This window comes from Sebastes umbrosus, chromosome 16, assembly GCF_015220745.1.
Source record: "Sebastes umbrosus isolate fSebUmb1 chromosome 16, fSebUmb1.pri, whole genome shotgun sequence".
Classification (NCBI taxonomy): Eukaryota; Metazoa; Chordata; class Actinopteri; order Perciformes; family Sebastidae; genus Sebastes; species Sebastes umbrosus.
In genome coordinates, this window is record NC_051284.1 from 14,686,529 (window position 1) to 14,703,243 (window position 16,715).

A 16,715-nucleotide genomic window follows, 5' to 3' on the forward strand; every position below is an offset into this window, starting at 1 on the left:
TATTTGTCCTAACAACAACAACAAAGGGGGAAAGAGAGAGAGAGAGAGAGAGAGAGAGAGAGATGGGGGAATGAAAGAAAAACACAAGACATTTGGAGACCTCTGAAATTTTTAAATTTAGGTTTGCCTGTAAAATATTTGCTCATAAAATGCATTTATTAGATTTATGCAGGTGTTAAATGTGATAAATAGACACACATACACAGTTATAATTATAAATGATCTTCGAATTAACATAAAAAAAATGTTTTTCTTTATTATTGTTATTATTTACTTATTTATTTATCTATTTATTTATTTTACATTTGGATGAGACTCCATACTGTATAACCTCAACATCCCCATCAGAAGAGAGGAAATAGACTGGTCCGGAGACAACAGGGGCAGCCACGGGCAAGATTTACTTTGGGGGCCCTCCTAACTTTTTTGTGTGTTTGTGAGACAAGTCAAATGTTTGGACCGTTTACCTGAGCGTGACGTAAGCGCAATATGACTGCTATGTAAATATGTTCAATTACTATTTAGTCATTGGTACATGTTAGTCTGTATTTAATCAAATAAATCACACAAGACAAACTGACAACCATAACAATTTAATTACAAAATAAATATTTAAATGAAATAAAAATACTAACACAGAAGAAATGTTACTTTGTACATTTTCATAGATTTTCTCTGTGTAGTACACGAAAAAAAAAATACAAAAGGACATAATTTTACTACTTCAATTGATCCCTTCCTTACTGCAGTGTTTCCAAAAGCAGACAAAGGAAGACACCTGTCGTGTGGGCTTATGGGAGCTGTGTGTCACCAGGGTGGACACAAATGTGGGCTGTTTAAAAGCACAGAAATGCTTTTATATCTGTGAGAAACTTAAAAATCACAGTAAAACAAGAAAACAATAATTGTAAATGATACTCTTTAATAGGCATCAATACCAAATGGGTGCTGTTTGAGTGTATTGGTTACTGTAGTATTGACCTACCCATTCTTACTGGGCTTGCCACGTCCCTTCTGCAGACTACAACACACTTCCTGGTGTGATTTGAAATAAACTGATGAAATCTGATGTGAACAATTTAGATTTTTGACAATTTGATATATCGTAGTCATTTATTCATACACAATCTTTTGTTGAAAGATGTTTCTGCTCAATATCGTTCTTATTTAAGTCTGAATTAACAGTAAAACACTTCAAACTCTTGCCTGGTCACATAAGTGATTGTGACTGTCAACACTGTCCTATGTCTAATCTTATTTGTATAATTGACCTAAAAAAATACTTTAGTATAGAGCCGTTTTGAACACTGTTTCCATAAACACTAGAGGGAGACATTTCATTGTTGCATGTACAATGCAGCTGCACACTCAGTCCAACACATGACGCTATGACAAGTCAAGGCTCCTTGGATAATGTTCAAACAAAAAATGACAAACTTTTTAAAGGTTGCTCGTCCAAATATATTCAGTTGTATCAATAAATATAGATTTTAAACAAGTGTAACCACCTTTAAATACCAAAGAAATGACCAAATTACAATAACTGATACCGTAATAACTAGTATAAAAGAGAAGGCGTCGGTCTGTTTAGTTCTACATTGCACTGGCTCCCAGGGATGTCCATTGTGTCAGGTGTGTAACAGCAGTGTTTCCACCATTCAGAACACACTTCTGAAGCTTGTCATTAAAAACGCTCTGCCCATCAGCAGGAAAGGCATGTCAGCGACACAACCCGGTTGTTTGAGTCTCTGGCTGCAGACACAGTTTTGAAAGATGAGCGGAGGAGACTCTGGATGCTGTCACTGGGTTGGAAATAAATAGTGAGCCACACTGCAACTGGGGGTTTGGTCGCCACTGCAGTTACCTGCGAGGGTTCTGGCAGCTGAAAAATACAAGAAAGAATAATGGATCTTTAATTGCTGATAATTGATAGCTGGAGGGTGTATGAGTAATCTTTCACCTCAGATTGCGTCATCACCTGTCACATTCTTTCATTTCTTTTGTTTTTTGTCTCTCCTTTCTCTTTCTTCCTCTTCCTTTTTGCCTTTTCCTACAAGGGGAACACAATTACCAATAAGCCTCATTATATCTCATATCTCATTATTCATATCTAAAAACTGATTTTATAGCAATATATACATGTTCTTACCTTTCAACCTTCACAACAGGCTTCCTGACTCTAGGGAACAAATCAATAAATTAGAAAGAACATCCAGGTGCAATATCATTTGATAGTCACTGTCAAGTATTTGTCATCCCTGTCTCCTAGAAATGACGTTTATGTACTGCTAATTTGTTTTACCAAATATGTTTTGTGGGAAACATAATTACTGGATTATGTTCACTGGCAACTTGGCAGAAACATTTATTAGAAACGTTTCCTCATGTTGGTGAAAAATGTAACTCATATGGCATTACTTTGCTGTTGTAAAATGTAAATGCATTTTCTGGGTAGACAGGGTTGGTATTTGTATACTTAAGAATATTTCATGTCACAAATCATGACTTTTTTTTCTTACCTACATTCACATGTCTGATGCTCCACAAACGTCTTCTCAACATATTCTTGACCCGGCTCTGATGGCCTGATTTTCAACAGCTGAGGGATAAAACCAGTAAAGATTACCAATAGAAGCAAGTACATAGAGTAATGGATCACACATATTTAACAAGAACAATTATATTGAACAATGCCCTTGTCTTACCTGCATGGTGACGTTTGTGGTGTGGGTGGGATGGCACTCCAGGTTCTCATCCCCACAGCAACCTGCACACCTCACCAGCGGCACGCAGGCGGGGCTGTAGATGTGCTCCACCTCTGTCGGGTACTCCTGCACCACCTCCACCAGCTTCTCAATGGTGCGGCAGAAGCTGCGACCCCACACGTCTTGGAACATCAACACTATGGATGAGAGTAGGAGGCGTGTGGGCCACTTTGCAGTTACAAACAAATCACCCTGTTTTTTCTTATGAGGAATCTTGCTTTGAGAGGATGCATGGTCAGATAAATGTATATTTTTTAAGGGGCCGCATTATTTTCTGTCCACCTATCTGTCTTTCTAGCTTACGTTCGCAGTGCAGAGTGCAATCAAATTAATTAGAACTGCCAGAAAAAAACTATTTGTACTACTTTAATTAAACTGCATCATACACAAACAGTATCCGCATTACCTCAATAATCCAGAGATGGCAACCTTATACCATGTACACAGAAACATAAAACCAGTTGCAATATGCCAGTGTGTATCCTGTTTTCATTTAGAAGTCAAAATGTTTGTGTAATGTACAGGACGCTTTCCTGTGGGAGTATATGTGTGAAAGTGTCCCAGTTGCACAGTCTGTGGGGGAGGAACAGGGACGACTACAGCCGAACAAACAGAGAAGGAAGAGAAAACAAACATTGGAAACATGGCCATGAACAGAACTCTGCTGGAGTTGGAGCTGAGCCGCGCCGCAGGCACCTCTGGGACTGCGGTGACCCCCGGGTCACCAAATGGAGGCTGACACCACAACAGCTGTTTATAAAAGCAGACAGGCTGGGAGGAGACGGCTGGAGAAGCATCTACGCAGGGAGATGAGGCCACGAACTGTAATGTTGTACAGCGCAAAGGGCCAGTTCACTGGCCAGTTACAGCTCCTCGAGCTTGCTGTATGTCTGCTGCTTATTTGGTCTTTTCTGTTACATGTTCTGTACTACTCTCTAATAGCTGCGAGTTTTACATTCAATGTATAATAATAATAACAATAATAATACTGTCAGTCAAATTCATTGTTAACTTTGTTTATTGTGCATTTTGTGTCTTTTTTGGCAAATGAATTACACTCAAAATATGAGTATAGGGAGGTGGAAATAGAGTCTGTAACCATAACTGTATGAAATGATTTAAGATGTGCTGGATTATTTACACAATATTATCATATGTGTATTATTGACATCAGGACACCCCTACATCAGACAAGTTTCTACCACAAACACTGTAAAAATATGGTTTGATGAAATAGTTAGAACTACTTTTTCTAAGTAACTCTTGTTGACACTCTTGCTGTAAAATATAATTTTAAAAGAAACATCTGCAACACTTCACAGAAGATTTCAGAGATAACACAAGCAGAAATTCTTACCTTCAGTTGTATTGTTTATGGTTAATAAGGGAAGACTCTGCAACACAGAAAAAGATGTTGATTAGTCATCCAGGTTTGCAGTGACTACATATTATAACCCTCAATATCTTTAGTTGAGCATTCAAATTACATGGTTGAGACTGAAACACAGGGCAAACATATAAACATCTAGAGGCAGACAAAAGGGACATGTTCACACATTACACCTCCTACTACCCTTAATACACACCTTTCAAACTTAAACATGCAGCATACAAAATATCCTGTACATAAAGACAGCCTCTCCAGTGGTGATAGCTGGAACTGCAGTGAAATAAAGCGGATGATCACACACCTTTTTTTCCACCCTGCAGTGGAAAAGTCTTTCTGACAAGCAACAGATCCAGTCTCTCATATATATCACGTTCCTCTGTGTGCCCAACTGTTTAGGTTCAAAACCTGTTTCCTGTGATGTAAGATTCAGCTCTCTATTTATTTTCCCATTGATGGTTTCCCCCTCCGTCTTGGTTTTTTCCCATCATCCCATGATAAACAGAGTGCATTTCTCGTTCGCCTGGGAAAACACAAAACCTCCAGTTGACTCCATCTCAGGAAGGGAAATCTACGTTTGATAAAATGCCCTCCAGCAGAAGAGCTGGACCGGCGACAGACAACCGGTTTCCGCAATCTCTCCTTGTCACTGGTGTTACATTTCAGTTTTTGTGTAACACACACACCTGACTTTTATACTGTTATACTGTCTGCGATAGTGAGACTGATGGTGAGATTAACTGAAAGTGTTGGACCAAAAGTTGTTATATAATAGCACACAGACAGACAGGGATATTCCCAAAAGAGGACTGCTGCTTTTTATACCCTCTGTCCATTGCTAAAATGCATCTACTTCCTGTTAAGGACCAACATTAGTATGAGGGTGAGGATAGCATCTGTCAACAGCACACACTCTTTTCCTAAACAATGTGATTAAAGAGGAATGTCCCGCTTTGATGATGATGATGCATTCACACTCACACAAACATTTCAGAGGTTCTTGTAAAACTGTCACTGAGATAAGTGGCAGGGAAGGCTGTATATTTGGGACAGATCTGTCTTCTCTGCAACAGAACGTACTGTACGACAGATAACTGTGGCTTCCAGTCAACCACTTGGGTTCAGTCCTCCCCGTGTTGGGGGATATGTTCCGGCATCTCCCTTTTTTTTTTTTTTTAAAGTGGCTGGTCATCTGGCCAAAATGTACAACTGTTCCTCTGACAGACGAGCTGCTCTATAGAGTGGCGTTCATTGAACTGTGTCGGCTTTACAACAGCACCGCAGGCTATGTAAGCTCCGCTAGCAGAATCTGCTTCATTCACAGCATGGGAAAGCCACAGTTCAGTTTAAGTTATTGTTAAAAGTCACTTCCACTCTCTGGGGCATCGCTTATTTTTTTTCATCCTCTCCAGCAATGCCAGGCTTATAAAATAAATCCTTTTCCAGTGTTAATTGGCATATGATCTGTACTCTCTCTTCTTCTCTATTGCTGCTCCACATCACAAGGACTTTTTGGCTCCGGCTTCTCAGTTGCCGTTCAGAATGTAGGGAGGTGGGGAGGATTTTCTGACCTTGGTCATGGGTTAAGCTTTGACATGATGAGGAATCATCTTTGGCATCTCCTGTGGTTGAGAACTGAGGTTGCCCACAAGAAGCTGCCAGATTATGAAAGGCTGCATGAAGATCCTCACGTAGCCATTTCTGCCACCTTGTGCACTTACAGTAATGCTGTGTGACTAATGCTGACTGGTAGGTAATTTAGCTCTAGTGGGAGGGGAGAACCGCTTCATCAGTACTCTAAATGTGTATAAACTTGTTTAATGACTCCCCGAATCAGCATTTTTTCTGAGCATTCCTCTCAAGGTTTATTTCACTTCATTCCCTGATGACCTTTGTCAGGAAGTTTTTACTCTAACATTACCATGTGTCATTTTTATTTATAGAAACTTAACTGTGATTAAGGGCTATAGCCTACAAATAAAATTGACTTGACTTGACCTGACTTTAAATTCTTTCACACTTGGGTAATAATGGGATACCTCTACTTTGTGTCCTCTGCATTGCATGTACAACATCTGTTTTTTTTGGGAAATACAAAAACCGCTGTGAAATCATTTAAAAAGCAACATTCATAAGGACAAGATCCCTTTTTTTACCATTACGCAGAGGGAAAAATGTCTCCACTCTGCTGAGTTTGCAGACTTGATTTCCTGCACAATCTAATACAAATTATATTGCTGCGGATGGTAGATTAAACATCAAGGGCTGGGCTTGGCATTACACATCAAACAGCCCCAAAAGCAGCTGTGGAGGGAAATAAATAAATTGCAGCTAGAGATTTTATTACAAATTATTTAGCAATATCAAGTGAGTGAACATTGAAAGAATCTAGCGAGAATGCTAGAGTAAAGAAGAGATGGAAGAGTGATATGGTGCTTAGGTTAAAAAGTATGCAGCTCACCAATTTTCCACTGATCTACGTCACCAGCCTGCAACTAACAATTGCTTTTATCATCAAATAATCTATGGATCAATTAACTGCAGGATCATTTATTTTAAAATGTCAGTACTCTGAACAACAGCATATAAAATTATATGTTTTCAATTTATAACATGAAATAGGTAAGGAATTGCATATCTAGATATTCATTGATCAATTGTCTAATCTTTTCAGTATTAGCCTTGTGCAGCACAGCGCACTCTGATCACTGTCCCATATGGTAAAAGTTGTTTCCAGCTCTGTTTCTCAGACCTTTTGCTAAGCAGCACAGCCTATCTCTTGCCTTCGACCAGATTGCGTTGCAGAGTGAAGGGCAGTTACTTTGAGCAAGAGAGGTTAGATTAAAACATCTATTGCGTGTCACAGCATTTAAGGGGTTGACGTGCTTGATTGTAAAGCCGCTTTAAAACCTAGTCTCCTATGTTTCTGAAGTCTCTGGTGAAAGTTTGTAAGCTGCTGGCTGAGAGTTTGCTCTGGCCTCTGGGTCAGATCAGAGGACCTGTTGTGTCCCTGGGCTCCTGCTGTCCGGCCACAGAGGCTCCGGGCCTCATTACTCTCCACTCCCACACAGCTGAACTGCGTCATCTTTAACCTCTTTGCTTAACTCCATCTGTCAGAGGAAGGGCAGCATGCGTAGGGAGCAAAAACAAAACATGATGGGGAGCCAGCATAATGGTCATAAAAGATTTTTCATCTTTGAGGGTCGAGCTGGGGAGGGGGGGTGAGGGGCTATTACACAGCAGGTACTATGGCCACCAGCCAGAAAGATCTGGACACCAGCCAGCATATTCCATAGTGTGTTTCCTAAAGAGAAACAGAGACGACTTACAGATGAAGTAAAGTCACAAGCAACTACTTACACAGAACTAAGTTTCTCTTCTCCTTTGGATTGCAAAACAATGACAGTGAGGATGAGCAATGTTTTGTTTCCAAATAATTTGAAATGAACGGTATTCTAAGAAGCCTTTGAATCCAGGGGGATAAAATAGTAGTAAATAGTATAAATGTACTACAAAACATAATGCTTTTTGCAAGAAAATAGCATGAGAATTTTTGCATTTAGTTTTGACATGATGATAGCTGGCTTGTTGGGTCACACCTCTTTTGACACAATGCCAATATAATTGTAGTACTCTTTTCAAAACGGAGTGAAACTGAGTGTGTCTTTGTGAAAGTTGGCACATTTAAGCTGAAAAGCAGCTCTCACAAAAACTTGCCCATATTTGGAATAGTTTAAAGAGGAGAGGGATTTCGGTCTCAAATCCTTATTAGTAGAGGAAAAAATAAACCAAGAACATGTAATTATCACACATATGATATTTTTTATTACACAAACATTATTGTGAGTAATACAAGGAATAAACTGATGTGACTGCAGCTGCAGTATCGGTGAGTAATGATGTGTTTATAGTCCTCTAACAAGCATCAACTTTGACAGACTGCAGCAGCTTGCACACTGATCACGTTCAAGCTGAGTCAACTGAAGATTGAGAAAGACTTTCAACAGAATCACTAGGAGCCGGAAACTACATGAGATTTGGACACATTTTAAAAGTTAAGATAATCATGAGTACTATGTACTTGGTTTAATTTGGGCTGAGTTTTTGGAAAACCCCTCTTCAATCCTTCTTGACTCTAGCAAATAATGATCCCAGCTAGATTGGGCATTATGCCATTATTTACATATGCTTTCCAAAAGGGTCTACTTTCAAACTTAACCTTATTCGGTGGGGGTGACAGTGTGGATAAACAGACCACGGATGAAATGCAGGCTTGTGGTTTGGTAATCTCTGTCAACTAAATCTGCTCTTGAACATAGTTTGATGATTAGGGGATGCATGTAGACTGTAAAGCTGGCAAACACCCCATAATCAAGACCATTTAAGCACCTGCATCTCCAACTCACTGAAAACATATAGGCCAGGAGGAATTGTGACGTGGTTTTGGCTTGCTTGACTCTGAACACGAGACCACACAGCGCCGAGAGCACTAAAGCAGAACAAGTGAATACAAACACAGAGACGGCTAGACGAGTGAGAAACAGAGCTACCTCCCTGCCTCACTGAGCGTCCTCATCCATCGTTTATCGAGAACCAGATTCCACATACTCAAAACCATGACCGCGACATTAATTCTCAGGCCTCTCGCGGGGCTTGTAGGTCACTGTATCTATTCTACCGCCACTACAAAAGAAAGCAGGCTCTGTTTTGTATACATGAGTTGGGTGAACCTACAATGACAGCGGTGCCATTACAGGTCTGACAGTATTCAGCTGGGTCTCTAGGGTGGTCAGGTCAGGGCTTGTGATCACAGAGCACTGCCAAAACGCCAACAACCTTCAACAGAGCATGTGGCAAACGTGCCACAACACTTACTTCTCAAGTAATCAGGGTGAATAGAGCCTTTTAAGTTGTTCCACAGATTATAGACCATATAGATTCAAAGCCACAAAGTAGCATAAATAAACAAATCTCTGTATGATTTTAAAGTAAATCCAGAACCTTTAAAGTAAATTTTGCCCTATAAGGAAATACAAAATATTAATAGTTCAACATTTTGGGAAATATGCTCAGCTTTCCTGCAGAAGATTGATACCACTTGAAACAGAAGGAAACATTTAGCCTGGCGCAGTCCAACGGTAACACAATCCACCTACCAGCACCTCTAAACCTCACTACCTGACATGCTATATCTTGTTTGTTTAATCCTACAAAAAACAAAGTGTAATAAGTTATGGTTTTATTGTGGTTTATGCGGTGCCATTTCTTGGCTAGGAGCAGTTACTTCCTCAGCTTGTTTCTTGACCTCAATCTGATGACAAGAATACAGGAAGTTACTGCGCCTGGCTAAGAAATAGTTTTTATTAGTTTTTACACTTCAGTTTTTGTACCGATTAGAGGCTAGTCTTTATGCTAACATATGCTAACTATCTCTTTGCTCTTGCTTAGGTCTATTTAATGCACAAGTATGAGATCTTGCCATCCAGCTCTCAGTAAGAGGGTGACTATGGGTATTTCCCAAAATGTCAATCTATTTCTGTAAGACTCCCTCTAAGACAAGAGAAAGATAATTATATCATTTAAAATAATTTCTTTTGTCTTCTACTGTGAGTTTGGAAACATTACAAGCAATCATGTTTTCTTGGCTTATTTTTGAAAAAGAAACCAAAAACAACAACAGTAAAAATAGGGTCAAGTGACAGGGGAGAGGTAAAGGCCCATATAAATGTTGATTTAGATAAACACCATTTCCTCTGTATAAGTCCATTAATGCATGCACAAATGTCCCCCTAAAGACACACACACAAACACACACAACCACTGTATAAACCATGAACCCCGTCCGCAAACATACACACACACGACACAGGTCTTGAGATAAGGCTGACCGGTGGTAATTGTGGTCTCTATTACAGTAAACGCTGTTCTCCCTGTGTAAACCACAGTAAATTACATCCAGATGGGAGATTAAAGCTTGCTGAGTAGACGGCTGCCCCGAGCGCCACCGCTCTCCTCCTCCTCCTCCACAGGAGGAAGGAGAAATCCATATTTCCTGATTGAGATTGCGGCCCTCCCTTGGGCCGGGACATTACAACTAGAGAGAAATACCACAACAACGCAAATAAGAGCCCTTTCAGTCAGCAGGTCACTGCCACTGCATGGCCCAGCATGCAGACATCTGAACTACAAAGATGTGCAAGTGTATGAGAAGGCCAAAGACAGAGAATGGAGAACTTGACTTTTCAATGTTTGATTGTCGATAACTGAACTGCATCTTGATGAAAACTGTTGCTGTTTGATTCTGAGAAACTGAAACCTACACCTGATGTTTACTTTTGATGTTTTGGGAAACCTTTTGCTGATGAAACTCTATTGTAACTGCTGGAAATGTGACGTCATGCCATCTACACTTGGCTATTATGAACAAGAATAAGAAAAACACAGACACATGTGTGCAATGCAGATGGTCAGACTCAAGTATTGTTTTGCTGCTGGTGATGGCGTAAAGGAAACACCTGTGTAACGTCATGTCCTCACACACGCAGATACGAGAGCAAAGGTTGAGTTTTTTTTTTTGCTCAGGGACATCAGGAACATGCTTCACTGGTGAAGTGATGAGTCTAACTGTTTGGCAAAAGTTAAATAAGTTAGGCAAGAATTGTTTTATCCATGAAAAATGCTGTATTTTGAAATAGATACGTAAAAAACATTTCATAATCTCATACCAAAGAGGCGTCTTATTCTCATCGGGCATCGATTTTCTTGATATAATGGAAATATGTCCACATCTCCAGCACTCGACTGCTTTCCTACAGAAACATTGACTAATGTCAGTCATGTTTGGTTGTGTTGATGCAAGATTTTACCTGCATTCATCACTATGACAATACAGATGAGGTAATGTCCAGGAACCGTGCCATTGCATTATTTTTATAAGGTGGGGGAAAATGCCAAATGGGCAGGAGGCAACAGGTACTGCAGAATTTGACAAAGCTCTTTCAATATGCAGAGTGAAGTACAGGCAGGAACTAAGCAGCGTGACACACACACACACACACACACACACACATTTATAGGCACAGGAAGCACCAATAAGACACTGAGCAGGCGTATCGAGAGTGTCGAGGAACAAAATAGCAGCGTTGTTAACTGACCAAGAGGCCAGCATTGTTCCAAAGGGAAACCCAGCTGCTTCCACCCTCTATCAAGAGCCATAATGAACGGGGCCGTCTCTTTGCTCTAGCTTAGGCCTATTCAATGCACAAGGGATAGTTTTCAAGAGAATGAATCACATCTGACAGAGAGCACACATGACTTCGAATCACAGGAATTGGGACGACATGAATTCTATCAATTGTATCAGCAATGTCGATGCTGCTTGTTGATAGATCACAACATAGCAATAATGTGTCTTGTGCAAAAGGTAACTAACTAACGCCCAATGACTGTGGTACTTTATGCTTTCATCAACACAGGTTAGCTGTAATCCTTTCCGCAAGTCTCATCATGCCTGTACTTAACCTTTATACTCACCATAACTTATTTTTACCGAACTACAACACCAATGACTGTTTGCTTGGTGCCATGTATGTAGCTGTCAGTTTGAACATGTTTGTTAATCAAAAGCTTAAAAGGGGAAAATAAATATAGAACAGTAGTGATGGGTCATTTCTACAGTGGAACAACTGCTGTCACTGCTAATATACAGTTTGTTTTCCAATGTTTCCCAACTTGAACCCATTGGAAAACAATAAAATTAACATTTGACCTCTTCTGGCCTTTACTCCTTGGTTTATCTGACATATGCCGACATTGCTTTATCTCAGAGGTCACAAGCCAATAAAAGTTAATGCACTATGATACCAATCTTACAACCTCAAGTCAATATGAAGATATGAGGAAGAAAACAGCATGCAGAGGCCACAATAGACATCTCACTTGTTTCATCAAAACATAATTAAATGACAGACCTTTGATAAAAAGTGACTGTTTCTACCACACACACACACACACACACACACACACACCCACACACTGAACTATGCTGTAAATCCCTAGTAGTAAAGCAGAATTATTAAACACATGAAGTTAACCCCACCCTCTCTCTTGGCCACTCTTAGCGGACATGAATGACTGCATCAGTCACGAGGCTGCTGACTGCAGCTCCAGCTGAGACAGTAATGGGAAATACTCATTATCAATTAGTGACACATATTTATGGGTAGAAAATCCCAAAAAGAGACATGTATAAATCACATTACCCAACCACATGGCCAATGTTTGCTTTTTCCACTTTCGTACGCCAGACAGTTTATTGCGGGAGCTACCAGTAGAGTCTCACTTTGAGAGCTGCTAGCATGAGTGTCGCTTGTCTGCTAAATATGTGAATTATTTTGACGTATCTATGGTTACATCTTTAGGTGTATCTTTGCACCAAAGCAGGAAAGCAAAGAAACCTTTCCTTGATAAGCTGATCATTCAACATAAAGCGATTAATGGCAACTGAAGGGTGAGAGAAAGACCTCAGAAATAACAAGCTCAGATCCTCGTAGACAGTCCATATGAGCTGACAGGTTGTTGAATCTCAGAGTTGAATAGTTTACATTTGCTGTCAGTCTTTCGGGCAGCGGGGGGCCATTTAACCTGCTTCATGTTGAGGGCCCTGGATTTTGTCACTCCTATTTTGACTGAGCGGGCCATGAGCTGATTATGAGGATTAGTGGAGATGTGGTGATCCCATGCCTCTCCCACTCACTCTCAACTCAGCAACAGCTGCAAAGTCTCCGGCTAGAGAATCTGGTAGGATATGTAGCTTTTTTCCAACCTTGAGAGCCTGACTTTGTATCAGTGTAATACGTCTAAATGTGGACTGCAGCCGGGAAAAAGGAAAACTAAAACAGTGTTACTTAGTTCAACAGGCGGCAGCAGTGTATGAAGTGTGACAGTAACAGTGAATGGAGGCAACAATGGCCTGGTATTGCATTAAACATGAGAGCCATCAGAGATAGCTGCCAGCACCCAGCCACCTTGGGATGAAATCAGAGACTGAATGGGTTCAAGAGCCTGAGCATTGTTTGGCACAAGTCCAACTGTCCAATGGCACATCCTCTTACAAGTGTTTCTAGCCTTTGAATGAGATTCTCACTCCAGTTTCAGCTCTGTCCTGTTGGCACATTTTCATGTTAAGACTAAAAGGCAATGCCAGGCAACAGAGAACAGAACACCTTTGTACTACAGTAATCCCCTGCCAGCCTGACAGTGATATGACTGGCCTGAAATTAAGTTTCAATAGACTCTTTTTGCACAGACTGGTTCATCTTTATCATCACCGCACGTACCCATTAAACATGCAGATATATGCTGAGATGAAAGATGGGGGGGACAAGCTGCAGGTGAAGATGAAAATAAAATAAATTGAAGACTGTAAACTTGCCAGTTTTACCTGACATACTGCCAAAACTTCCAGGAAAAGCAGCTTGCCAACTCACCATTATCTGTTTAAAATAGGTATTACTGTTCAAATATTTATAGAAGATTTTTTTATTTAAGGAATGTATCACCAATATGGAAATCAGAGTGTTTCCTTGATGGAAATCTACACTGCAAAAAAAGAAAGAAAAAAAGAAAGAAAAGAAAAAGGTCTCATCATTCAGGAGTGAGGATGTCTGTGATGCAGCTGTAATTATGGTCTAATAGCTTAGTGTGCTTTGCCAGATACAACAGTGAGTCACTTTACATCATGTATTCCACATGCAGGCAGAGTAATGCAGTTTGTCACGTTTCATCTTATGAATGAACTGAGCAGAATGGAGCTCATTCAGAAGGTGTTAAAGCATAATGGATTATTATCACTTCAGCAACATATGGCTTCTGCTGACTCAACCATTTCATATGTGCATTTTGGACTGAAACCAGGCTATTAACATATCTAACAATAGACAAGTTATTGAACTATCAAAATGACCACTTTGCAATTTTAATAGTAGACACATAAGAGACCAAGACAATCTAACTAGAGTGTAAAAAAAATCTTTATGTGATGAGTCAAATTTTGACTATTTTCTTGAGCATTAAGTTTGACTTAGTGTAACTTACCTGTGCAGGTGAGAGCAGCAGATAAAGCGCCACCGCAGTCTGGATGACAAGACCCAGTTTCATTTCGCGACGCCTGCGAGTTGGAGGTTGGAGGTGCACACAATAAAACAATCCAACAAAAGTGCAAAAAGTACTCAGAAAAGAAAAACGAGAAGCTGACCAGGACTTTCCAACTCATGCGCTCCCGGTTCAGTAGGTTTAAAGCTGGATATGAGTGCAGTCACGTAGCTCCGCTTGCAGGCGTGTAACCTGATGAAGTGGATTGTGCTTAGTAATGGATAATGGGCCCAGAGGAATGAGCTGGAAGTGCTGGGGCAATAAAATAATAGTAAAAAAATAAAAAGTTTTTAAATTCACATTTAAAATCAACTGGGTTAGAGCACAACTCCTTAAACAACTCTGCAGCATAAAACAGTTTTGACACAGTCCACAAAGTAAAAAAGTCTATTCAGTCCAAAAACGTGACGATCCTCTCCATGCGTAAAGTTGCACCGACAGTTTCAGTTTTCAGTCCTGCTCTGAGCTCTGAGTCTTGCTTCTAATTGCCCCCACACTACCTTTTTCACAAGCTGGCCATTTAAATCTCCTCCCCTTCTCTGTCCTCCTCTCTGCTCTGCCTCATCTGTCCTCACACAGCTCACTACCCCTTTAAGCTTGCAATATTTTAATTTATGTGATGCTGTAAATGGTTATCTCAGAGATTGTGGTGTGATGCTTTGATTTCTAGACTATACACTACAGGTGATTTACAGAGTATATACACAGACTCGCTGAGAAGCTTCCTCTGAGGTTTTCTGTGAGAGCTATTCAGGCAAGGTAAACATTTAGAGATCTTTTGCAGTGGCGACATGGATGGTATACTCACTGCTGTCCCATGCAGGCTCCAGGATGCACAGAGATTTTCCTCTGAGGCTTTTAGTATTTGCAGAGACAGAAAGGGAGATTCCGTTACTGTTGACACACAGAGTTAATCTTCAGTGTGAGACTTCTGTGTTTGGAGAAACCCTGGAACGAAAGGATTCCTTGTGGGCTTCCACACATTCCTTCAACGGTGCTGAATAGCTCCACTGCCTCCTGCTATTGTACAGACCACACTTAGGAGTGTGGTGTTTCTAAACATCTCAGACGCTTTAAGCAGAGCAAACCATCCCCCATGACCATCATCCCGCACCGAGCGTCAGTAAGTGCAAACAATCAGGGATTGTGAAAGACATTTCCTCTAATTACACTGGGCAGTATAACAGCAGTCTTTTCCTAAATTGTATCTCTACATGGCAATGATTGATGCTCTTCGAAATTCAAGGAGAGGACAGAGTGGAAACAAAGCAAACTGTGATTCTTCAGGGAATTGGACTCTACAATTATTGTGTTTTAGCCCTTCTGACTGTCTAACTATCCACCTTATTGCTGCAGTATTGCAAATACAGATGGACCAAAGATTGCCTAGAAGCTGTTTCCTGCAATCTAATAAGTAGTGGAAGGCTACGCTGATGTAGTGCAAATGATTTTCAGGTTTTGTGTTTTGAATAGAAGAGCCAAAGAACGTCTCCTCCCTGCCTGCAGCAGCAGCACAGACTGTTTGCTCAGAGGACAGAGCCAGACCCTTACCGCCGTCTCGCCATCTGCCCAGTGATCTATCGGTTCTTTTAAAGGTGCACACGCTGATAGGACCTAATAAGATCACTGAAATTGTTTGCACTATAAATACACGCTGACAAGACAAGCAAACCTGGCTCGACTGATAGCCTATTCCAGTAGGAGATGGATTTCTGGAGCTGTCAGATCATGATGTAACCTTGAGGCGCTTATTGCTTTTGCTAAAACCACAATGATAGTGTTACCCATGTGTCTTCATGTTGTTGTGTTTGAAAAAAAAGAAGTAATTCCTGCTTAGATTTATTATTCTTTTCAAAGATTTAGTAAAACATGACTAACCATTTAAATGAAATCAAGTTGTAAAAGAGAAACAGGCTTCTGTTTCCAGCCTGTGAAGATAGATATATAGGGCTTGTTATGATCAGGGATAAAAGGAAAAGACTTTCTTCATAGATATGAAGAATCTTTGAAAGCTTTTCACTGACCTAGAAATAGAATATAAAGATCAAAATGTCGACTGAACCTCTTCTCTAATTGGGTTTTGTGATAAGGCTTCGTGATTGAGGGAAGGTCAGCTGGTCGAATAAATAAGTCCCTCTGGTCGAATGAATAAGTCCCTCGCAGTCTACGGTCTCTCTTGATGTTGTGAAGACCAAATGGGTGGCTCTCAGAACCTGGAGTGCCAACGTAAGCACATTTTCCTTTCGCTGTTGACCCCTCATTTTCCCAGATTGCAGAGTAAAAGGTAAACAGATGAACAACATTAATGATGTCCATTCATCATTGTTGGGGCAGCTTTGGTTTCCTCCACAGTGGGGCCTTTAAGGGGAAGGCCCCTTAAAGCCCCTTACTTTGAAGGATCTCATTAACAA

At 40.4% G+C, this 16,715-nt stretch overlaps 1 protein-coding gene across 1 annotated transcript; it reads right to left on the reverse strand.

Moving 5' to 3' along the window:
• Positions 1–577: 577 nt before the first annotated feature.
• On the reverse strand, positions 578–15,301 carry pgfb (placental growth factor b). The gene is made up of 7 exons (XM_037747182.1): positions 14,248–15,301; positions 4,123–4,159; positions 2,706–2,902; positions 2,520–2,599; positions 2,150–2,179; positions 1,979–2,050; positions 578–1,882 (listed from the first exon to the last, which is right to left on the reverse strand). Exons 1-7 carry the CDS (start codon positions 14,308–14,310, stop codon positions 1,861–1,863), a joined length of 501 nt encoding a protein of 166 aa, XP_037603110.1. The 5' UTR covers positions 14,311–15,301; the 3' UTR covers positions 578–1,860.
• Between the last annotated feature and the right edge of the window lie 1,414 nt (positions 15,302–16,715).

Bases quoted from the DNA above. Each gene is read 5' to 3' on its own strand.
- pgfb (XM_037747182.1), bottom strand. From the start codon at position 14,310: ATGAAACTGGGTCTTGTCATCCAGACTGCGGTGGCGCTTTATCTGCTG. The intron at 2,180-2,519 runs GTAAGAAAAAAA...TTTGTTCCCTAG, and splicing joins CATCAGACATGTGAATGTAG to AGTCAGGAAGCCTGTTGTGA. The intron at 2,051-2,149 runs GTAAGAACATGT...TTCCCCTTGTAG, and splicing joins CCTGTTGTGAAGGTTGAAAG to GAAAAGGCAAAAAGGAAGAG.